The sequence below is a fragment of the Uloborus diversus genome, chromosome 7 (assembly GCF_026930045.1).
Source record: "Uloborus diversus isolate 005 chromosome 7, Udiv.v.3.1, whole genome shotgun sequence".
In the NCBI taxonomy this organism is placed as follows: domain Eukaryota; kingdom Metazoa; phylum Arthropoda; class Arachnida; order Araneae; family Uloboridae; genus Uloborus; species Uloborus diversus.
In genome coordinates, this window is record NC_072737.1 from 103,731,806 (window position 1) to 103,756,895 (window position 25,090).

General features: G+C 35.7%; 1 protein-coding gene across 1 annotated transcript in view; it reads right to left on the minus strand.

Moving 5' to 3' along the window:
- Nucleotides 1-15,217, minus strand: part of LOC129226356 (wee1-like protein kinase) — a 57,189-nt gene extending 41,972 nt beyond the window's left edge. Inside the window, exon 1 of the mRNA XM_054860959.1 lies at nucleotides 14,538-15,217. Within this exon, the coding sequence (XP_054716934.1) occupies nucleotides 14,538-15,100 (563 nt within the window). The 5' untranslated portion in view covers nucleotides 15,101-15,217. The remainder of the gene's footprint in view (nucleotides 1-14,537) is intronic.
- Nucleotides 15,218-25,090: the final 9,873 nt, after the last annotated feature.

Sequence of the window (25,090 nt, forward strand, 5' to 3'; positions counted from 1 at the left end):
CATCAACATATTTATTAGGGAGCAGAGAAATCCACATCTTAAGTAAGCAGAACAGTAACTAATATTAAGTTAAAAAATTCAAAAGAAACTTGAGCCCGATGCCTAGCTTTATATTAAGATGAACCTCGCGAGTCAGAACATGTATAAAATTAAATTTATTTATATTTTCTTTCATTATTTTATTTTTCCGAGATAACTTGGGAAAGCACGAAAAAGGGAATACAATCACAACTACTAAGTTTTGTTATTGCAAAAGCAGAATCAAGAGAAAAAAATGAATATCTTTTGAAGAGCCTTGCTTGCTAAAACCAATTACAAGTATTTTATTTGATAACAAATAGAAACTGGAAACGGATAAAAATTTTGCGCTAAAAAATTAGAAAAGGTGCAAATTTTTACGGATTTTAATTATTTTCTATGGTAACAAAAGGTCTACATCGATTAGGCCTAGCTGGTGGTGGATGGAACCGGCGGGCCGCATTGGATTTTGCAATTAAATAGTATAAAAATAAATCCATGATTTTTCCTTCCTTTCTTTCTTTTGATCGTATAAATAATCATGATAGTTTCATAGGGACCGCCAACATATTTCATTCCTAGATTTTTAAAAATATCATCCTGCAAATCACAGATTATTTGGAAGAAAATGTGTGGGCCGCCGAAGCATGTTTGAAATAGAAAATAAAAATTAAAATGTAGTGAGCGAGATTGAAATTATACAAATGAATAGTCACACCAGTAGTTCTAAGCAGGACTGAGGAGTCGGAAGAAAAATGACCGACTCCAACTTCGGGAATTTTAAAGCCTTCGACTCCGATTCCACAAGAACTGGCAGGGTTGCAGATTTTAATTGAAAATGATCGACCCCGACTCTTGAAGTTTTAAACTTTCGACTCCGACTTCTTGACCTCAAAATCAGTCCGACTCCAACTTCTCAGACTTGGTTCTAAGTTTTAAATGCACAAAACGAAAGTAATGTGTGTGTGTTGTGCAATCAAAAAAAAAATAATAATAATAATAATAATAATAATAATTTTAAAAAAAAAGAAACGAAACTTAATAGTATGGTCAGCACCATGCTAAACTTAATAAACAAACGAAGGTGATAAATCGCGAATCTCGTTTTTTAAATTCAATGGTTTGCCGCAGTACTGAAAAAAGGCTATTACTACTTCGAACAATAAATTTTACACTTAAAGTTATCTATAAAAATTAATACATTGAAAATAACTGAACGCGTCTAATGGACAAAATTTTGTTTTGGCTCTCCTGAAAAGAGCCAATTTTCAGATTCGTTAGTTCAGCATGGTGCCGACGATATTACGCAATAAACAAATTTATTAAGTATCAAAGTGATTAACATTAATTGCATCAATTTTATCTTGTGTAAGGTTTTTTTCTTTTTTTTTTTTTTAAATTTACTATATACCTACCTTTTTTTTATTTTTAAAATTTTTTGAAGCACTTTTCATAATTCGAAAATGCATAACCATTAGTTTCAAACTTTTTATTGATCATGTCAGTTGAAATCTGTCATACTTTCAAATTTTAAGTTTGCACTCACTTTCCAGACCAAGAGGAAAAAGTGTAAATTCTAAGTCTTACCCCAAAATTTCCATACATGGAGCTTTTTTGCAGATCTACGGAGTCGGAGAGAAAATGGTCGACTCCAACTTCAAAAATTTTAGATCACTCAACTCCGACTCCTTTATACCCTAACGTCAGTTCGATTCCAACTCTCACTCCGACCCAGCAATCACTGGCAGTGTTACGGCCATTAGGGGAAAATGACTCCAACTCTGACTCTTGTCATTATTAACCAACAAATTCCAAATCAGACTCCTTCTCTCCAAAATCAGTCCGACTCCGACTCCGCAGCACTGCTTTTTTTACACTATTTTAGCACTTGAAAAAAAGCATATTAAAAAAAAATAGAACATAATTTGCAAAAAAAAACTTAAACAAGACTGAGCCTAGTACCAGTTTGTAAGTTGGTTTGATCGATTTCGAAGGAGCAATATTGACTTTTGAATTAGACCTGGTCCGACAGCAGTATGGACTGAGCGCAGCTTATTGCAGGCTTTACTTTAAGTTAGAAACATGAGTTTCGACTACATGATAACATCTGAAACTAGTATGTTGTGGCCATCACGAAACTTTCTTCTATATTTTTCCTTTTTCTGATCCCTCCCCATGCTTAACGAGGAAGCAATATTCCTAACAAAAACAAAATTTCACATGCAAAAACTTGACGACCATCCCAATGTCTGAATTATTGTAAAAACAAAACAAAGAGCGAAAATTGAAAGTTACTTTAAAAGCCTTACTTGAATTAATTACAAATATTTTATTTATTAACAAACATAAGATGGCAACAGTTAAAAATTTTAAATCATTGAGTTAATATTTCCTATCATTTCCATACAATTAAAATCACGAGAAATACGCAGACGACAATCTATTACGATTTATCTTTCTTATTGTTGCATTAATAAAACTATTTTTATTCGCAAAAAAAAAAAAAAAAAAATCAACACCTCTTGGAGCGATTGGAGTCAAAATTGAACCAAAGCCTGTTTACGTACGGATTCACATATATTCCAAATTTCAACTAGAACGTAGCATTACTTCTCGAGATAGGGCACTCACAATGGAAAAAAAGAAGGGGAGATTGCGCTACCCCCTTTTTAGCTGTTGACACCAAAATAAAATCAGCTCTTATACCCAATAAGGGCTACTTGTCAAAAAAATTTTGTTTGATTCCGTTCGTTATTTCTTGAGATACAGCAGTCACAATTGACGACAAAAAACGTTCTATAACTCAACCCCCGTTTGAGCTATTGACACCAAAATTGAATCAGCACCTGCTCCTGTTACGGGCAACATATGGACCAAATTTTGTTTGATTCCGCCAGTTACTTCCTGAGGAATAGCAAGCACGCGTAACTCAAAAAACGTCCCATTGCTCCACTCCCCTTGGAGGAATTCGCGCCAAAAACCAATGGGCACAAGTTCACATAGGGGCACAGATGTGTACCAAATTTCGTTCAATTTCATGCGGTAGTTTTTGCTGTAGAGCGGCCACAAAAAACTGGTCACACACAGACGTGACACACATACATACACACACACATACACACACACACACACAGACAGACAGACATTTTACAAAAATAGTCGAAATGGACTCAGCACACCTCAAAACGTTCGAATCCGTCAAAATTCGAAATTCGAAAATTTGCACGAATCCAATACTTTCTTCTATATATTAGATATAGAAGAAAGTAAAAATGAAATTTGGAAGCAAAATATATTTTCAATTGCCTTTAGCACATGATTTATTTATTTATTTAATTTGGCCTTTTCCAAAAGGTTCGCCCCTCCCCTTCCTCCAGACATTTTTCTCAAAAAGAACCCAAACCTGATGCAATACCAACCCGACGCTTAATAATCCAATGATTGTTTAGTTGTGCCAAACTCGATGTTTACTAAATCATTCTCATTTCTTCTTCATTCCCAGCAAAACTATTATGCCCCCTAGTATGCAGCCCCTAGTATGATCCCCTGATCCCCCAGTATGCAGTCTACAAACAAGATCAATATAAGTTTTTGAGAAACATGTATTTAAAATCTTAAACATGTATTTGCTTTTATTACATTAGTCAAAAGAATTTTTTTCTTGCGTTTAGAATTTGCCGACAAAACATCATTACACTAAAAAATTCAATCTACTTTAGTACGCTTCCTTGTATGAGGTAAAAGGATCGTTTACTCATCGATATGTTTTGTTGTAGAATAATCCAACAATAATCAGATAAATTTTAAATAACTATAGTAATAACTTACTTGTAACTACAGAGTGAAAATGAAAGATAATATTGCAGTTATTTACCCAGAGAAGTATTTTAAAACGCATCAATAGAGTGTGTCTGCACTGGCTGAAGTGCTGTTTAGCAAATGTAATAGAAAAGGAAAAATCTCCGAAGCATGTTTTTTTTCCGATGACCCCCCCCCCCCCCCCGTCTCGTCCTGGCTGTTGTCACTCGGTACGTATTTGTCTCGTAATCCGATAACCAGATGACGACGCCTTAGGTCTGACCGGAAATCACCACTACATTCGGCAGGGACGTGGATAGTCAAGGGGAGATTGTACTCTTTTATTAGTCGTCGACACCCTGAGGTGTCGAAACCAGCTCATCGATAAATAGAAATTTCAAGGATGAAAAACACACCATTTCCCCCGTAGCAATAGCTATCCCTTATTTTATCACCATCTGGGCGACGTTAAAAGGGGACTTATACACTCGGGCTAAATTGCAGGTGTCAAGGTGGGTGGCCCCGAAGGGAATTGATTTTTTGTTTCCTTTTTTTTAAATATTTAAGATACTTCTACTTTTTTCTACTAATGTTTTTCAAGTTCATATCCGAGGAAAAAATTTTTCATTTACGATAAACGCCAAAGCAAACAGATTCCCCGACGAAATACAAAATTTTCCCCGACGGGGGGGCAAGACGTTTCCGACAGGGGGTCAATTGCCCCCCCTGCCCCTCCCTTGGAGCCACGTCTGGAACAGGGACTGTTATCACCTAATTCTGATTGAGCTCAAATTAAAAAATATACCTGGAAATCGGCTATGACGGAATTTGGATGTCCCCCAGTTTTGCCGACACGAAATTTCCATCCTCTTGTTTTTCAGTTTCAGTTATACATTTTGATTCATGAAGGGGGGGAGGGATTTTTAATACCGGCGAAACTGGGGATAAACCAAAATCCCCCCCCCCCCCCCCCGTTCAAGCAGTATGTTTGGATGTTTGGATAAGAACTATAGGGTTCTATTCGAAAAACGAAGATATAACGCATTTCGCACAAGGACACGGGACGAAGAAATGAATATTTTTAACCTGCTGCAAAAAAAAAACTTTTTTAAATGTTTAAAAGCAGATTGCCAAAATGGAATATCAATTCCCAAATGAAGTGGAAGTTGATGATTCTAAAACAAATTTTTGTTCATAAATGGAGTGATCATAATGCGTGTTTTTTTACGGGAAGGAAAAAAATAGCTAATTTTAATTTCCACAAAAAGTTGCAAATGTGTGTGTGGGGGGGGGGGTAGAACTCCAACAGTTTATTTTCAACGCTGGTATTCATTTTAAAATTAAAAATGCATTTTATTAATTTCAATTTGTAAATTTTTTGAACACATAATTACGAAAATCCTTTTCCTAGATGGGGAGCGGTATAAAACTGTTAGAGAATTTAGATAGGCTAAAGGTTATAAAAAAAAAATTAAGTGCAGCAGAGAGCCTACCTCCAGTAGTGCTTATCTGCTGGAAGAGTAGAGTGAGGGGGTTGAAGTAATCAATTGTAAAAAAAGTATCACATTAGGATTAACAATACAAGATGTGTTAAAACCCAAGAATGAGGTGGGGTGACCCCCAAACACCCTCGCTGCGCCCTTGCCTTTCCTTTATATGCGGAGGGGTTCACATTTTTTAGAGAACGAAAAAGTAGTAATTTTGTTTCGCTAATATTCTTCTAAAACTACAAAAATGTTCCAAAAATTAACAACTAAAATAGTAACAAATAGAGCAGCATTAGCGCCACTACGCAAGTAAAGCTCGAACTATTTTTTAAGTATGTCAAAGAAATATTTCGCCATCTTGAATTTACCGCTGATTTATTTATGCAAAATCATGCAAATAAATTAGCTGATTTTTTCAAAATGATTTTTTCGGAAGGAATTTAGTTATTCTTAAAAACCTTTGGACAAAATAATGTAGAATAAGTTAGGTATGGAAAAGATTTTTCTTTTAACTAAAAAAGAACAATGTACTGAAATTTTTGGCAAGAAATTAGAAAATAAAACGAAATTTCTAAAATTATGAAACGTCTCGCTCAAAGGCATTTTAAAGATATGCCCTATGTTTGCGGAAGTAATCTTATCCCTGCTGCAAGAATCTTATCTTGGCCGTAATTCGAATCTCAACGACGATTGGAATGACCCTACTTGAAGCAAACCATCTGCGTCAGCCTTCATGGTTTCTGGGACGATTCAAGATAACTTCCCATTCAAAATTGATGGACTGAAAAATTCGAATGTTTGTGTTTGTTAATTTACTTGACGCTATTTAAAAAAAAAAAAAGTACGCTGTCGAATACTTCTACATTGCATGGCGGAAAACAGTCTATTTTCCTAAATATTGCTTGAACATTTAAACAACCTCGGGGGAAGGGGGGGGGGGGCAAACAAACACAGATTCGAAAAAGAACTACAATTGCGACATGGTACTATTTATGCATATCGCATGGTTTTTCAATTTGAATTTGTTTTCAACACGTTGTACTTTAGAAACTGGCCATAATAATATTAATTTTGAAGTTGAAATTGACTTATTGATCGTTCATTTGCTCAATTTTAAAATAACTGAAAAATTATCTTTTTTGATTTATTTCAATATTTAGAACGCGGATCTAACGATTATGACAAAAAAGTTTCAAAGAAATCTCAATATAACAATTGTCGAGATTTTCAAAATCAAAGCAAATCTGTTGCAAAAACAAATACAGTAAAACCTGTAAAGTTGACCACGGGTCTTAGTTGAACGCTATTTTCAAACACAGAAATAGATCTATCATATAATTCAACCTCTATAAGTTCACCACCTGTTTAAATTAACTTGAGCAATACTGGATTTATTCAGCTGTTGTTTTCTCTCATAGCTTTGATGCTCTTTTAACCGAAATTTCAAAGAGCGGCGGGTCTGTCCGATGTATCCGAGTCCGCAATTGCAAAAAAATGCATTGTTGGTCAATTTACGCAAATTTCACTGTGTATCTAATTTTCAGAAATGATAACGTTTTCTACACATTAATGTTTTGTTGGAAATGAAAATAATACTGGAATTGAAGAAAGCATCGATACTGCAGATCCTAATCCTAGCAAAAGGGGGGGGGGGGAGAAAAGAAATTTTCTTGCAGTCATGTCTGTTGACGTCAATTCTAAAGTTATGACCTTCAATCTGAAGAGAGATTATCTTCCGCAATTCTTACTTCACCTATTCAAGAAATTACATGTATTTTCAATTCTGCTCTTGGTCTTAGATAACTTTAACAGTAGTTATTTTAAGACTTGATTACGTAACCAAGTTCTTGTCATAAAGCTTTGCTATCTTTATCTTGAACTTTCTCAAAAAAATTTTATTCGGATCTTTAACTGCATAGGGATAAGGCGGAGATAAGGCTGCTTCAGCAACAGAATCAACAGCGAATCATCAAAAGACTGCACCCCCCCCCCCCCCCCCCATGTCGGTCCCTGCTTCCAACAAAATGATGAAGGGAAAAAAGGTGGACACTTTCCTGACAAATTTGAGCAATTTTAAACTGGGAAGAAGGACTCGTCTTTTCAATCGTTTGAAACAAAATTAGCTGATTGTTATAAAAGGTTAATATGCAAATGAGTTATTCAATTACAATCAATTACTTTTCATCAACGCTGCAATGCATTAACAACTTTGGAAAAAGTTAAATTCCTGTTAGTTAGCCAAGCTTTTCCACGAAATAAAGTTTCACCAGCATACCATACAGGGAAATAAAATTACGTTAAACGAAGCGAAAACAACCGTTTCTTAATGCAGAAATATTGTTTCCCACGCACAATACCTATGGGAAGGAACACTCAGTTGACAACTGTTGAATCTCTTCCCTCCATAAAGGCAAGCTCGAGTGAGCACCAGGCCTTTCGGATCTCTAACGGTAAGGTAAATTGATAAGACAAATTGATGAGTACAACACCTGGAATTCCCACAGCTCTTAAGAGTAATTATACAACAGGAAGAAATGTAGTCACACGTACAAATTACGAACAATTTCTATAGGGATGTTTTCGAATAGCTTCAATCAGATGTATAGAATAATCCGCAACTTATAGGTGAATAAAGTAATTCACTAAAAAAAATTTTAAAAAAAATACACGTAAAATTTTTAATTTAGTTTTCTATTAGCATAATGATTTAAAACTGAGCGAATGCTGTACTTCCGTGAGAGGTAAAGGGCTGTAACTGCAAATTTCTATTGCGCGTTAGCTTTATTGTTCAAGCTTGCTTATTTGGTTTCCGCTGAAAAAAAGGCTTGGAAAAAAAACGGCTACCAATACGACCTAATTCCACAACATTTCCCTATTGTTAGTATTGAATCCAACACACATTTCTTCAACTATCTCGAAAACTAATTTCTGCAGATATTGCCGTTCACCTGCCCACGGAGTGTGATTTAACACATTTACAATTCAAATGTTTGGCTGCAAAAAAAAAAAAAATAATAATAATAATAATAATCATCATCATCATCATCATCTTCATTCGAAGCAAAAAAAAACAGCTTATTCGTATTATGGTAATCAACTTGCAACGTATGATTTTAAATCAAAGTGCAAAATTAAGACAAAAGAAGCGGTAATATTAAATTATTAAAACTTACACTAGTAAAATATACGGATTTTCTTGAATTAAAAATGAGAACTAATTTATCAAAAGGAAACATATCCATTTTCCAAAAATGTTCAGGAGGTGAGAAAAACGAATTAGGGTAAGAGTTAGGGTAAAATAGTTTTATCAACATCTCTAGGTACAGAATTGAGCACAAAATCACAGCAAATCATGGCCCAGAGTAAGAAATGTTTGTCTAAAAAAAAAACAAATCGCCATCTTAATTTTAGATATGTGCCCTTTTGAACGAAAACCTGAGCGTTAAATATTACAATTTCACCAAAACTAATATTTCACCTTCTCATATTATCTTATTGAAGTACATGAATCTAAAATTAGTGGATTAAAATTTGAGGATTTTGGACATGTGTTCCTTTGGATCTAAAAGTTTTTCGTACTACAGATTCTTTCAGGATATATCCCCTTTTGTTCAAAATAAAACGTGCAGAGGATGGATTTGTTGCCTTTTGATCAAAAAGCCACACTTTACCCTTAAATAAAAGAGGGTTTTCCACGTTTGGACTTCTTGAGGGTAAGAGATTGATCAAGGTCATCTGAAAAATTTAGAAAATGTCAAAAAAAATGATTTTTTTCTAAAAAGTGGATATGTTCCCTTTTGATAAATTATTCCACAAACAAAAATTGCAAAAAAAAAAGAAAAAGAAAAGAAATAAAGAAGAAGAAAAAAAGAACATTACATAAAATTCTTTAAAAATGTTTATCCTGATTTTGCTTTCAATTTGCGAAATAAATTGGCAGTAAAAACAAAATAAAAATAAGCAAAAAATTGCAGAAGTCCCCATCGTCTCCAATGAATCACTTGCCTCTACATTCCGCTGGGTTGAGTCAGATTCAGTTGCACCACCCCACACCCCACTTCCACTCCTGAGAGTGACGTCAATGTACGTGACGTCATAACAACCGTTTCAGCGGGCAATTGCAAATGCATTCAAGCTCAGACAGACAAACCTTTTTCGGATAATTCAAACAGCGCATAAGCTCAGAACATTTGAATATTTCAACAACAGATCATTGATTGGATTTTAGATTTTTTTGAGTGATTTGAACTTTAAACCTAGCATTTGATGGTTTGGATATTTTTATTTGTCAGTTAATAGACGAACTATGTTTCGAGAATAATTTTAATTTGAAATTGAAAGCGTTAATCTGGTAAGAAAAACTAATTTATAGAGCTTGCCTCTAGGAAAAAATTAATCATTAAACAAATAAAAAACGTTAGCAAAAAGATAAAATTTTTCCTCAACGAAATTTAAATTGCTTAGAACTGGGATAGGATAATTTCCAAAGCAAGTATAGTATCCAAGTTGACAAATTTTACTATTTGCTTTGGATGTATAAAAACAAGGACTGGTTCGATGTCACAAACTTAAAAAAAGAAAGGGGGCGGGGTGCTTAACTTTCCTATCATAGTATCATTTTGAAAACAGTTTACAAAATTTATAGTAATATGACAGAATGGAAATAAATTGATCATTCATAACAAATCGTGCGAAAATCACCCCCCCCCCTCCCTTCTCTAATTAAGTGATTGATGAGTATTAGCATTGAAAAATAGAAATTGCAAACATAAAAAAGACCTTTACACTTGCATCAACATAATCTTTTTTGCATTCATTATAACCAGGAGATTCGCGATTCCCCTCCCCCCCCCCTTTATTTATTTTTTAAAACTTATATCGGGCTTCTGATTTTAATGAAAATGCATGATTCAAATCAAAATATGTTTCATTGAGACACGAAGAAATACAGAAGAAAAAAAAAGGAAAATTTAACTTTAATCATCTTTTCTTTTACTTTTGAAAGCTGAATCAAATTAAACAATGAGGGTCATACAATACTGCCCTGGGTAGGTAAACGCCAGCACAGGCAGCTGGTGCACCAAAAAAGTGGGGGGTCAAAAGAAGTATGAGGGTTAGGGGGGTGTCCCCTGAAGCTGTGATTTTTTTTTTTTTTTTTTTTGTAAAATTGGGCTATATTACTTGTTTTTAACATTATTCACTTTTTGCATTTTTTTGTAAAATACCCAGTTTTTGGGTATTTACCCAGGCCTTGGGTAAATATCCAAAAAATATTTAACTACCCGCTGGGTATTTACCCGCTCCACATCACTAGTAACCAGTAACATTGTAAAATCAGTTTCAAGTTATCCCTTTTGTCTGTTGATTATCATTCCTAGTCTTTTTAGCTACAGTAAAAATCATTCAAGTTAGGTAGATTGATTTTTGACTTCTCTCTCGATTACACTGTCAAAACGAAACCCTCCTAATGTTGCATATCAAGTTAATTGCTGAAGAATGAAGATGTATGACGGCGCAAAAATGTAATTTCGGTTAATTTTTTATTTTTCATCTCTCATGTTATCCGATGCTCGTATAAATTAGACACTGGGTTTTATACATGAAAATGAGCTTTTATTTTAGTGTGTTAGGAGATTTGTACGATAAAATAAGATCGTTTCTATTTATCAAAATTTATATATATCGAATTTTTTCCCGGAAATTTGCTACTTCGATATATGGAGGTCCGACTGTATTTTTAAATTCCCTGTATTTTCCCTGTTTCTCCAGGTTTCCCGGTGGGGTGGCAACCCTGTGTTAAAAATTGCATTTCTAAATTTTGTTCAAGAAGGTTTTCAATGGCACATGCACCAATATTGTCTGCAGATTTATCAAAATACAGTAGGTGCAGCTTAATGTGATCACGGTTAATGTTATCATTCGCTTAATGTTATCAGAATCACGAAGTCCCGGAACACTTGTATGTTAACATACGTTAAAAAAGTCGGATATCGTAACAAGCCTCTTCGTTTATTGTTATCACTTTTTCATAAACTTTCATTCTTTTCCCCGTTTTTGTTCTTCAATTAATAGAAATACATAGGCAAACCCTCTGACGAGACTAACTTTCTGTGTAGGATTTTGTGGTTTTCAATAGCAGTTAAAATTTTTCTAGGAATGAAGCTACAGAAAGTTTGCCACCATTGACCACATACTCCCCCTAAGAAAACTTTCTTTTGCACCTAAAAAAAATTCAGTCGCTGGACATGTTGCAGGCATTGATGTAGGACCTCCATTGTTGCCATTACTTTGTAAACTATTAAAGAATTGTGTCGAGATTGAAAACAAAGCGAAGTTAAATTAAAATTTAAGCAAGCAAAACCATGCTGGAAAAGATAGGAAAGCTGAATGTGCTTTGAAACTGGTTTACGAATGTCAGGGAAAATGATCATATTTTGTTTTACCTATTACAATGTGATTAAAAATTGCATAATTTAGCTTTAACTTTTTATAATTCAGATATTTCCTTTCTGTTAATTTAATAATTTAAAACTGCATTCAGTTAAGTCATTGTGATTTTAATTTGAGGTTGCCAAAATAAATGCACCTTAATTGGAAAAAAAATCATTACTTTGTATCTCCTGGATTCTTTTCGGTTATTGTTATCAAATTGTATTTGTCCCAAAGTGATTACATTAAGTGGTGCCTACTGTATAACTATAGTTTTTCTATTAGTGTAACTTCAGAAATTTTCTAATAGTAAAATTTGGTTTGTATCTGCTACTTTTGGTAAATATCTATAGAAATTTAGGAGCATGCTGAATCACTTCAGTATTTAAATTCGACTTTTTCTTATTTAATTTAGAATCTTTATGAAATAATGCCTGTGGTAGAAAATCATTGATATTTTAAGCATAAAGTATAGAACTGGGACCTTCAAGAACTGTTGCTAAGGTAGTATCTTCCTCATTTAGGTAATTTTTCGGCCGAATATGACCAAATAGCTTTCAAGTTTAAACTTAACAGTAAATGTTTAAAAATTTGCTCCAAATTTTTTTTTTAATCTCTTATAATGTATATTGAACTATTAACTTATTGAAAATGCCTGGAGGAAACACTATTAAATAATGGCTAATTGTTCGTAAACAATATGCGTACACAGAGCAAATTAGAGACAAGGACTTCATTGTAAATTACTTGATATGACACAAACCATGCATGATATATCAGGGTTGGACGAATTGGACCCAATGGGGTTTTTTTTTGAAAAAACCCATTATTTAACCCACTTTTGGGGTTTTTTAAATTTTCTGAGAAGCTTTCTAAAAAATTAATTAATTTAAATACTTTTACAATTTAAACTTCTTTTTTATTTGTTCTTCACCACAGACCATGAACATAAAAAATGAATTTTGAACTTGAATAGTATTTCTTAACTCTTAACGGCATTAAAAAAAATACTTCAGATTTTAAATAAATGTATTTAACTTTTTTCTTTAACTGGTCAATAAATAACTCAAATTATATTGACCAAGTCCTGTCAGTCTGATTTTCTCAATATTTGTAGATTGTACAGAGGAAACTAATATATCTAGTATATATCCTCTATATAATAGAGGAAACTAATAATCTAGTTAAAAGGCTTTCATGTGAATTATTTTCTGCTAACCAACACGTCACAAATCTCGAATAAACACAAGGTATATTTTTTAGAAATAAACATATTTTTCAAATGGTTGACAGAAAACAGAACAGGTACAGTATTTTCATTATCTTACGAAAAAGTTTAATATTTCTTACTCTGTACACAGAAATAGAAAAACATGCAACATAAAGTTCAAAGTTAAATATCTTGATTAAGCTGGAATTCAGTAAAAAGGGATTTAAACTACTTGAGGTTCTACAGTAGCTTTACATGACAAAATAAAATACATTTAAGTAAAATGCAAAAAAAAATGTAGTAATTAAAAACGTACAATAGATTTTATCACTCGAGAAGTAACTTTACCTTAACTGTTGGTAATAATGAAAATTAAAAAATCTGCAACTTCACCATTCTTGGGTTTTTTCGTCTTTTATATTTTTCTCCAGAAAACGCTGAATTTCAACTAGTTTTCCAGCTTTTTTTACCCAAAGACAATTTTTGCACTTTGTCCATATACTTACGCTCCAATATTCTACAAGTACCCCACATTTTCCCTAAAAAAGGACAAAAAAACCCACATTTCTTTTAAAAAACCCAACTTTAGTTGGGTTTTTTTTTGGGTTTTACTTTAAAAAAACCCAAAAAACCCTGGGTCCATGGGCTTTTTTTAAAAAACCCGGGTTTTTGCCAACGCTGTGATATATCGGTGCTTTTCAATAGGGTACATAATATTTATGTATTTTAGAAAAAAACATCTTTAATTAAATAAAAAACATGTGTCCAATTTTAATTTTCTACCTGCCCCAGGCACGTCGGGCAATTTAATTTTCGAGCCTTGGACACTAATGACTTGAGAATCGCACCAAAGAAACTAAATATCAGACATTGAAGAAATGTGGGACAATGACTTGGTACATTTCTCTCAGTTCAATTGATTACTTATGCATGCAAAAACACATCATGTAACCTTTTAGTTAACATTCTGGAGCAATAAAAAAGCGTCTTATTCAGGGTAGATTTCGTCAGATCGACATAAACATGGTATGTACGATTGTTTAGTTAAACTCATTACTAAAATCAAACCTAAATTATAGTAGTTTTATAGATAAATAGCATTTGGACTTGAAATATTGGTTGGACGACATTTTCTAAAATTAAAAAACTTTGCTTTTCTTTTTTCAATGTATTAGAGAAACATGACTTTAAAACACAGATAAACACTCTACTTTTAAAAAAATCAATTACACACACGTATACGTAATGTGAAGCATTTGCATCCACTTACCTTTAACTACGCAATCTGATTAATTTGACACATGGATTTAAACTAATTTTGATACTAAATATGAATAAATGAATTCAGATGAGTAATTAGTAAAATATAAAAACTAGGTGTATATTTTCACCTCCGTTCTACCAGCAATGTATAAAATTTGGCATTCCAAACAATCTATGCATTCTATAGCAGGCTAGAGTCTCATACTAGGCATTCTATAGAATACATTCCATCCCCATGCCTTAGGGGAGGTAATTTACTGCTAAATTCTCTAGAATGCTGAACTACATACATTGCTGTCAAATAAAATCAAATTTTCAGTATTATTTCTTACCTGGAATAGCCACTGTCTCTTCGTCGCTTCCCCAAGGAACAAACAGATATAGAATTCTGTGTAAAAGGATTAATGTTTGTCTCTAACTGGGGTGTATAGAAGTGTTTACTTCGTCTTCCCCGTCCCATGTTGTGGTTATAGTCATAGGAACCGATTTGCGGAGACAGCGTTCGCTGGCTCGTGTCTTTCTCTTCGCCAGGGGTCAACTCTGATTGTTTGAGTATGGTTTTGGGAGACTGGGGTGATTCGAACAATCTCAGAGCCCTTACTTTCCGATAAGCAAGGGTAGTGTCCACGTTTTCGACTTCAACGTCGAGGTTCAATCGCCGCGTCAGTGCAGGTCGTCTGACAGTTGAAGTCAAATCAGTCATCAAAGAATCCGATGATGAATCTAACTGTTCGTCTTCGTCGGTGTCACCTTCGATGGGGCTGCTTCGGGGTTGATCTGGCGAAGAAATCTTGTCAGAGTCGTCGGTGGGTTCATCGCTGTCGCTGAAATCCAAGCGCTGGATTAAGCCGTCGTCCTCCACAGTAAAAAGCGATCGCGGTTGTATGAATGACATCTTCACTTAGCAGTTACGCAACTGAAGAGAAATACATATGGGCGTCCGAACAATATCCGGATGCGGCAATATTAAAAATACACGTCCATACACACACATAAGAACTTAAACACGTACAAACAAATGGCGGCAAACGTGCAAATCCAACCGCTTCGGAAAAGATTGGGCCAATCAGAGTTCAGGAAGCATGCTCCCAGTCAGGTTGCTATAATTTAAGTTTCGTTGCTTTCTTGGCTGAAGGTAAAAGAGCCAAATGTATTATTTACGTTCATCAACAACCTTTTTTTGCTCATTGCAAATAAAAAAAAATTATGAAAAAAATAATTCTTTCAGCTTATCCGCAGTTTGATTCAAGAACGTTTTTATCAAAAACTAAAAACTTTTGAGTGGGAAAAATTTTTTTTTTGCTGTATATTTTTTTGATAATAAAATTATTTTTATATTAAAATTTTACTAAAAATAAGAGAACTTTGTTTATAAAATCAGGTTCAAGTCAATCTAGCAGGCCCTTCAAGAGGGGAGGGGAGTCCCCTTCCCAGGCTTTGGGAAACTGATGCATTTACATTTAAGGGGCGCAGTTTTGCTAGTTTTTGACATTATTTGCATGAAATATATACCCTTCCCCACCCCACCCCGGAAAAATTGGAAATGACGGGCATGCCCATCTTTGAGGGGGGGTCAGGAGAGCGAATTTCCCTATATTTGCCTTGAGAAAAAATTCAAAATTTTTGGACGTGGTTGTATTTTTCCTTTTGCTACCGCCCAGGGGTGCCCACCTAGGAAGGCCGTGGCGCAGGCTGCGCCATTGAAATTTTTAGGAGGGGGTGCTTTGAGGGGTATTTTCCCCTGTTTTGGTTGGGGGCTCTTGCTTTTGGGGAGGTATTTTCTATTTTTAGTGGGGTTGCGCCCTTGTTCTTGGGGGGGGCACCCCTGCTCCCGCCCCTCCCTTAAAAAATAGCCGTGATAGCGTGTCCGATCCTACTCATGGCACACCCCCATAGCGATGGCACACTCCCATAAAAAATTACACACCCAGAACTGGAGCTCCTAGAAAAGAAAAACTTTTGAAACAACTCCCCTAAAGTTTTCAATGCGGCGCAATCTGCGCCGTGATGCCCCCTCCCCCTCCTCCCTTGTGTGAACCATATGCAGGGTGTCCAACCAGGGGGAGGGAATATGGCGCAGAGTGCGCCATTAAATTTTTCAGGGTGGTGTTTTTCGGGGTATGTTTTTCTATTTTGGAAGGGCACTCCTCCCGGGAGGATATTTTGTAGTATCTGAAGGGGGTGCGCCAGCGGGCGGGGAATAAGGGGGAGAACCTCCCTTTAATATGTAAACTTGCGATGAGTGTGGTAATATGATCAGGGGCGGACAAGGTCTCCCAAGAAGGGGCCAGAGGAGATTGCATACAGGTTCAAGGGTGTGAAAAAAAAGGATACCGAGGGTTCAAAAGAAAACAAAGACACATAGTATCGAAATCGCAAAAAAAGAAAAACTGACAGCAAAGAGGTTTCAGGGAGAAAAATGTATATAAGAAACGAAGGTGCACAGGTTTGAGGGGCGGGCGGGGCAGTTCCATCAGTTCCCCTCTGGTAATGATTGGTAAACTCGTTGGTTGAGACTTATTAGCCGCGTGTCCCTATTTTCATTAGATACTTTTAAATTTGTTTTGATAGAATATATTATATATTTCCCTAAAGCAAGCTTTTTTTTCCTTCATTGTTTTTGCACAGATTTGTTGCAGTAATTAATTTTACTCCGAATATTTCTTTAGTATCCTCACCAAAAGCATTTCTGGCCTTGCAAAAATGTTAATGGTTTATTGCATACTGTATTATATTGGCTGCACGCTGTTCCTACACCAAGATATGCATACTTATCACCGTACGAAATTTTTAATACGAAGGACGATATAAGTTGAGACTGCTTCGAATGTCTGTATAGAATGCTTTTTATATAAAATACGAAGCATCATAGTTCCCAGCAAAATTTCATAAATAATGTGCATGTGCACTTTCTCTATAAGATCCTTTTACAATGTCCATACGATAGCTTTACAAGAATTTGAGCTTCTTTTTTTCTTTTTTATAGCTGAAGCATCGCCAGAGAACCAATGTTAAATGCCATTATTTATGTTTAAACTTTCCAACAACCCCACACAGCACACAACAGAGTCAGAATGATGGTCAAACCAACCACTGAGTCAGAGTGAAGTTAGCATCTTTAATCTTCTCCGCTGACTCAATTGTACTGATAAATTCCGTGGCGTTAGTTAACACGCCCGTGACCAATGTTGACTGAAGTTGTTCTTGTTTGTTCGCGCTTGATGGGCTGTAAATATGTTACATTCAGGGGAAGTTTGGGAAACCTAAACACAGGCTCCTCATTTCACAATTTTCGGGAGGGTAAATAGGGTAAATACTTAATTTTTTTTTAAGGAAAAACAAGAAACCATATACCAAGGACGCCCATATGGAGGGCGAGGGAGGCTCAACCCCCCCGCCCCTCCCTTAGAATTTAGAACTTCCTTGCTTTTAGTACTTTTTTCTTTGCAAAAATATAAAAACATTTCTTCTTCAGTCGTTTAAAAATGTCAAATTTTAATAACTCTAATCTGCACTGAAATCAGTTTCCATGGGGAAAATATCATGTTAAACCATGAGGAAAATATTTGAGCCCCCCCCCCCCCTTTTATTGCATATTGGCGCCCTTGCTATGTACTCAAATACACAAATAAATTGTGTTTTTAAAATCCAGGGGAAGGGCATTTGACCCGTCTTGATCCCTCAAAAGACGAACCTGCCTAGACATAATTATCTGAGGGATTTTGTAAAGAACTATTCATTTATGATAGTTTTATTTCCACTTTTGAGTAATTTCTCGGGCAAAGTTTCTCAATGTATGGTCCGCGGGTCCCTGGGGGGTCCGCGAGCTCATGCCGAGGGTCCACCGTTAAAGTCTGTTAAAAAGTGTAAAAACAATTGCAATTGCAAAGAAAGCAGGGGTTCACACCTAGGAAGGATCATGGCGCAGAGCAGACTGCGCCATTAAAATTTTGAGGGGGGGTAAGGGACATTTTCCCCCTTTTTTGGGAGGGGAGCTCCCGATTTGGGGGGGTCTGGTACTTAGAGGGCTGCCTTAGCTCTTGGGAGGGGGCACCCTTGAAGAAAGCACTTGTAAGCACTTTGTAAGAGCATTCAAATTACGTTTTTTGCAATCACGAATTGCAATAGGACCCTACTCGTTGGGTTTTCTTACTTGACCAAGGGTTCTTTTTATTTAGGGATGTAGGAAAATGTCTAAAATACATTCTGTAGCTCATTAGTTATAACAAATAATTCTCAAAGTATTTTCCAGTTAATTTCCCAACATTTAAAATCTGGTTACCAACTGTTGTAAATAACATGAGAGTGAAGCCTTTTTGGGGGGAGGGGGGGTACTTGCAGGGAAGGAAGGGAATCGTATCATTATAAATGCATTCGGCTACATTCGCTTACACAACCGATTCCCGAAGATTCTTTGCATATCAACTGATACTTCGTCTAACCGTTATTTCATCTTTTTACAAACCTGTTTTCTATTTTTAAAAATGCTAATTTAAGGCTCTCTTACGTAAAAATCAGATCTACAGATTTTTGTTCCGTTTGTGGGAAAAAATTTTGATGATCCGCATCACTTTATTATTTCCCATCAAGTAATTGATGGGGAGGATCACAGCGCACCTGATTTTAAAAACTAATTTTTCGGTGTTTATGGAATTCAAACGAGCGATTAATCAATCATCTTTTTAACAAAAATGAACTTTTTTTTAAGATCAATCAGACTGATTTTGTTCCCACGCTATTTAAAAGAAAGAATGCGAGACTGTTTTCAACATTAAGCATTAAAATACGAATTTTATTGGCATATTTATTGGATTCACTGTATAAATTAGAATACATTTAAAAAAATCACATATAGAAATACGTTTCATCACAAATAATCTACGTTCGCTTGCGCAAACAGGTATCAAAGTGTTTTTACATATGAATTTATTTTTTGTCTCGCCGTTGTTTCGTTTACTAGAACTGACTTTAAAACTTTTATTTTGTTTTTCTACAGGTGTTTAGAGTGTCTTTTATCCTCGCTCATTCAGGGTAACTTTGAGCTATAATTTCTTGATTTTAAACTTCCCCACTCATATTTTTAGTTTTATTCTATTTGTTAGCAATGCTCCACTCTACTCCAGAGCCCCCCGTACCTACCATTACAGGTGGTTCAACCGGTTGGATGAGTCCCCGAAGAGAGCTCTTTTTTTTTTTTTTTTTGATACAGACCAGAAGACGAGCAACCCCTGATCCAGCATCACCAGAGAAATTAATTTAGAATGAGAATTTGATATTTTGATAAACATTGCGTTCGCGAACATATTTCACTGCCCTAGTCATCATTAGTGAACACGAACTGATGATAATTGTTGATAACAGCAGTAACGCTTCTAAACACTGCATAGTCATCCAAAGTTAAGAAATACTAATTTATTCAAACCGTTAAAAATGAATTCTTAGCCTGGTTCAAAGGTATCCCGCCATCAAGGGTAACGTCGAGTCACGACCAAAGTGCAAAATAAATTGTTTTGAGAGAAGTGCTGCGTACGTCTTTAGTCCAACAAAACAGGGTTTTTCAATGTTCAAAAACCTCCCTGTTGTACTTCCCAACATTTCCCAACATCGTATTGTAAAAGATTTCTATCGTTACACCAGGACTGCGAAGTCGGATTGAAAACAACCGACTTGGCACCGACTCCGACTCCGCAAACACTTGCAGATTTGTGGAGCTTGAGGGAAACTGACCGACTCCGAGTCCTTGACTTTTGAAACTTCGAATCTTAACTCCAACTCATTTATCCCAAAATCAGTCCGACTCCTACTCTTCGACTCCCACGAGTCCAACTCCGACTCCGCAGCATTGGTTAATAGAGGGGTCTCCAACCTATGGCCCGCGGACCACATCCAACCCATGAACAGATTTTGTCCTTCCGTGGGATGCAAAAAAAAAAAAGTTTGAATTTTTAGGTCTTGAATTCAAATTATGTTTTTCACAATCACGAATTGCGATAGGACTATACTCGTGGGTTTTTCTTGTTTCTACTAATGACTTTTATCGCAACCATAATTTGAATTCAAGACTTGAAAATTCAAATGAATGCCAGGGGCTGGCTGTTATGTGCTGGACGCTGGATGTTGTGTGCTGGATACTGTTTTTACGTAAAAAGAATTCGGTAAAGTCGAGAAGATCGTTTATAAATAATTCGATTCCGAGGCACATGGACGCCTCCATTATAAGCATAGAAAAATAAAATCAAAGGACGGACGGTCAAGGGGGGGGGGGGGGGTACAATTCGTAATTGCTCAAAGATATTTTTTTTTTTTTTTGAAAGTACGTTTCTTTTTACGCATTTTTAAAGAAAACCAAGCCCAGAAATTCTCAAAAAACTCAACTGAGCGCCTAATAAAATAAAATAATAAATAAAATCGATGGTGTGTAGCGCTAAGATATCCAAAACTGAAATATTGTGTGATTGCTGGTCCCAGAACCACCGAGAGCTAAGGCAGGCCCCTTGTCAGTTTGGTTACCGGGCCCCGGTCCTCCGAAACACGTGAAAGAATTTGTTTTTTATCTTTTCTTTCTCTATTTTGTCTTTCTTTTTTTTCCTTTTTCTAGTCTTTTTTCTTTTCTTAAATTTGTGCATTAATAAAGTTACTATATCATTTTTGTTTATTTACACAATAATTTTACTAGTTTCATTTGTTTTATTGGGAAAAATTACTAAAAATTATTGTTTGTAAACAGTTGCAAATTGCGCTTTGATTCCTTGTATTTATTCTTCTCTCTTATTTTCCGTTCTTTCTTTTTTTCTCTTATTTTTCTTTCTTTCTTTTTTTTTCCCTTACTTCCCTTTCTTTCTTTTTTTTTTTTTTTTTTTTTTTTTTTGAGCAATCACGATTGCTTATTTCTTTCATTTGACCGTCCTTGGCATTTGGTTCCTTTTTCAGCTTGGATCAGGGACACCAGCACCACCGGCTTCTGCAGGCGCGGCTCCGAGCACTGTCTCCTGGAATCCGTTTCTCCTGGTCGGGGGCGTCCATGTCCTACAAACACGCGCACTCATACACATACACACACACACACGCTCATACACATAAGCATTTACACACATACACACACGCCTACGTGCATACACACAGGTCCACGCGCACACACAAGCTTACACATGCACGCACGCGCGCCTACGCATACACACACGCCTGCACACACACACACACACACACAACTATACACACGTAACCGACCAGGAGGAGGGGTAGGCTTGGGGGGGGGGGCAGGAGCTGTTTCTAGAAACAATAGCCCCCAATGAGTAGGGCCCTATCGCAACTCGTGATTGCGAAAAACATAATTTAAATTAAAAATTTCAGAATTCAAGTTTTTTTTTTTTTTTTTTTGTAATTTTCTTTTCTTTTAATTTGTGCACTCATGAAGTTATTTAATATACTTCTACCATTTTTGTTTTTTTTTTTCACACGGTAGTTTTACTTGCAAGTGGAACCGAGTTAATAATTAAAAGTTATTTTTTGCTACGGATACAGCCTTTTTTAGAATTTGCCTAAGGCAATTGGCACAGTGTGATCAGACCACCACTAGCGGCGCTACAGACAGCAACATGTCTATGTACGTGCTATGTACAAAGTGAGTGGATTTTATCCCGAGGGAGCCTTTCTTCCACCTCCACATGATTGCAATTTTACAAAGGGAGTAGCAGAGAAGTGTATTGTCATTGGAAGTGGGAAGTGTAGCTAAATCCGTAGACAGAGAAGTGAAAATTCAACAGTCAATTTGTCAGCCCGTAGTTTAAAAGCTATAAAAACCGACTTGGTTCCCTTGGGTCACTTTTAAAGCGCGTTTGTGGGCAGGTCACAATTAACTCCTGAAGTGAGGCGAGGGGTTTCATTTCGGGTACCCTACTTTTCGTTTCAGGATTTTTTTTTTTTTTTTTGTCGATTCTGTGCACATTGGATCAAAATTTATTGATGCTACAAATTTTATTTCCAAAATGGCGCAGATTCTGTCAGTGACTTGTCAAGAAAAAGCGGATAAGTTCGAAAATCGAAGTTTCAGATTTCATATTTTCGAGAGAAGTGGAAAAAAGGAGATGGTAACAAATGAACTGCAACCGGCAACGATATTTAGCATTTTCTACCCCATATTCATAACTCGAACTACAATATTTTTTATCATTTTATCACGCTTTTTTTTTTTGTGTGTGTGCCTAATGCCTTTTCTCCGACGTTCAAATGGATATTGCATGTATCAGTGATGCCAAATCTTTTTTCTGTCCGAGGGCCACACCTCATATTAAAATCATTTCCACGGGCCCGAACAGAAATAAAATTTCAAAATATTTCCTTTTTTCTAAATAGCATGGGAAAATATAGAAAAGGAAGGAAAAAGAAAAGTAATAAATGTTATTATCAATTACTTGGTGCCAGTGGCGCAGCGAAGGGGGGGGGGGACACCGCTGAGCCATTGTTTTTAACATAAATGTTAATTCTAGTACAGTAGTTTATGCAGATGAAAGGGTTGTTTTGATCAAAAAAAAAAGCCTTTAGAAGGTATTTTTGATCAAAAAATCCCCTCCAGAGGGTATTTTTGATTAAAAAAAATAACCTCTAGAATTTTTTTTTTTTTTTCATTAAAAAAAACTCCTCCAGAACGTAATTTTGATCAAAAACTTCATTTAAAAAATATTTCTGGCTGCGCTAGTACTTGGTGCTTATTTTATTATATACATCCGTGTTACAGAAACCAATTTCCGAATATTTGACACCAAATATGTGACAATTTCACCAATCGTGCTCTTCGTTTTGTAACATGAAGCAAAACAACAGGTCACACGGATAGACTTCGCTGGTCGTAGGTTTGGCACCACTGATGAACTCTAATGCCCACTCCCCCCATCCCCCATCAAAAATGTTTCTTCCAGGGCCACTGAGCGCCTGGGTTGTAGCAGTCTCCCCCCCCCCCCCCGCACCCTCAATAATCGAAAGGAGGTAATGTCTGTGGGCGGCTAAAACGGTTGACTCCACCTTGGAGGTTTGCTGAAGTTTTTATGCTTATTAATCCCACGCCTTTCTGTAAAACCCACTTTTCTTCTCAAGGAATTCCAAACATCTAGCAACGGTTGGCATTGGCATGAAGGTTCGTTATCATTTGAAAAAACGCCACAATATTTTACTTTCATTTGATATGGTTTCTAAGAAAAACAATTTTGTTATAGTCGATAAAGTAACCGAATAAATAATCAACTGAAGTTAGAACGAAACAATTAATAAAGTTTTTTTAATATGGGAAGAGAATAAAAAATCTGTGATCTCCCGAAACATTTGGAATATTTCGGAGGTTTCGCTTTTTTTACGCATTTATTGAAATTGCAGAAAATAAAACTAATAGCGCTACTTCTTTGGCGGAGAGTCTGGCATTAATGTCGTTTTTCGATGAGATATAGGATTATTAAAGGGAGTTAACGTGATGTGGGGCGGGGGGGGGGGGAGTATCAAGATAATTTAATATCGAACAAAGAGCGCCATTTTGTTAAACTGAAGTCTGAAAAAACATTTTAAAAAATCTTCGCGAATGTTAGCTTTTTTTCAAGGACGTAGCCAGAGCGAGAGGTACCGAGACCGACACCTTTTGCAAGGGGCAGTTTCATCCTTTATGCAGGTGCGCCCCGAACATAAATTTTCGAGAGGATGAAATTCTGAACTAACCAAATGAAACCCCAATTTCACCGAATGATGGGGAAAAAAAATCTCCAACTAATGCGAAGAGACAGGCCTCAATAAAAAAAAAAAAATATTATTGTTATTAATTGAATTTAAAAAAAAAGGTTAAAAAAAAAAGAATGGGATTGTTTCTTTCAGTCAAACGTACTACTTTTAGTCACTGAAATTGATAGAGTAAGCAAAAAATAATAATAATAATAATAATAATGACATGGACCGAGAAAATACTTTCATTTTTCCAACAGTTATTTTTAATTATTTTTTTTAAATGTCCGATTTTTCAAACAAGATGTGGACGTCACAAATGGTAGTTCTTTGGCGCATCTGTCTACTGCGTTTCCACGTTATGATAATCAAGAAGCGAATTAAATATTGCTCTCTACGCTTGCTATTAACCACATCGTTGCCAATACACGTGAGTAAAGATACGAATTAAATAATTTGCTCTATGAATGGCATTTTATCATTTGTGATGTCATCGGCAGAAGCGTAAACAATGAAAGTACACCGATTAAAGTAATTTTTTTTTTTAATTTTAAACTTAAACAAATTCTTTAAAAAATGGTCACGTCCTATGTTTTTAAGTATGCTCTTTCAGAAAAAATACTTTTAAAACTTTGGAAACGACCCCTTTGCCTCTGCCTGCGTGGTTCTCCACTATTGAACAGGCCATTACCCAATTTGGCGAACCACCCTCTTCTCTCTGAGTGGCAGTAGAATAAGCCGTAAATCGCCAGTATTTCAGAGCAAAGCCTCAAAACATCCCACTGCCAGCCACACCCTTTCCCACCTCTAAATATAAGTAGACCGATGTTTGTGTCCCGTAAAATATCGTTTTCCGCGAATGCTTATTGTCATATACTGATAAGAGTTATTTTTCATGAACGAGGAATATTTTCTTGAGATAAAGGAACAAGGATATTTATAGAAATGTGTAGTTAGTTTCTTGTGAGAAAATCAGTAATTTGGCTTGTTTAAACGTATTTCGTCTGTTTCATGAAACAAAGCTATGGTCAGTAAATTGTGGAACAGATTTGCTGTTTCAACACAATTTTGCCCTAATGTTTGCAAAAACACATTCAATTTTGCGTAAAAGCGCTTCGAATTTACGCATCAATCATAACACAATGCTGGTGTCACTGCACTGGTCTCTGTAATTTTTAATGATGGA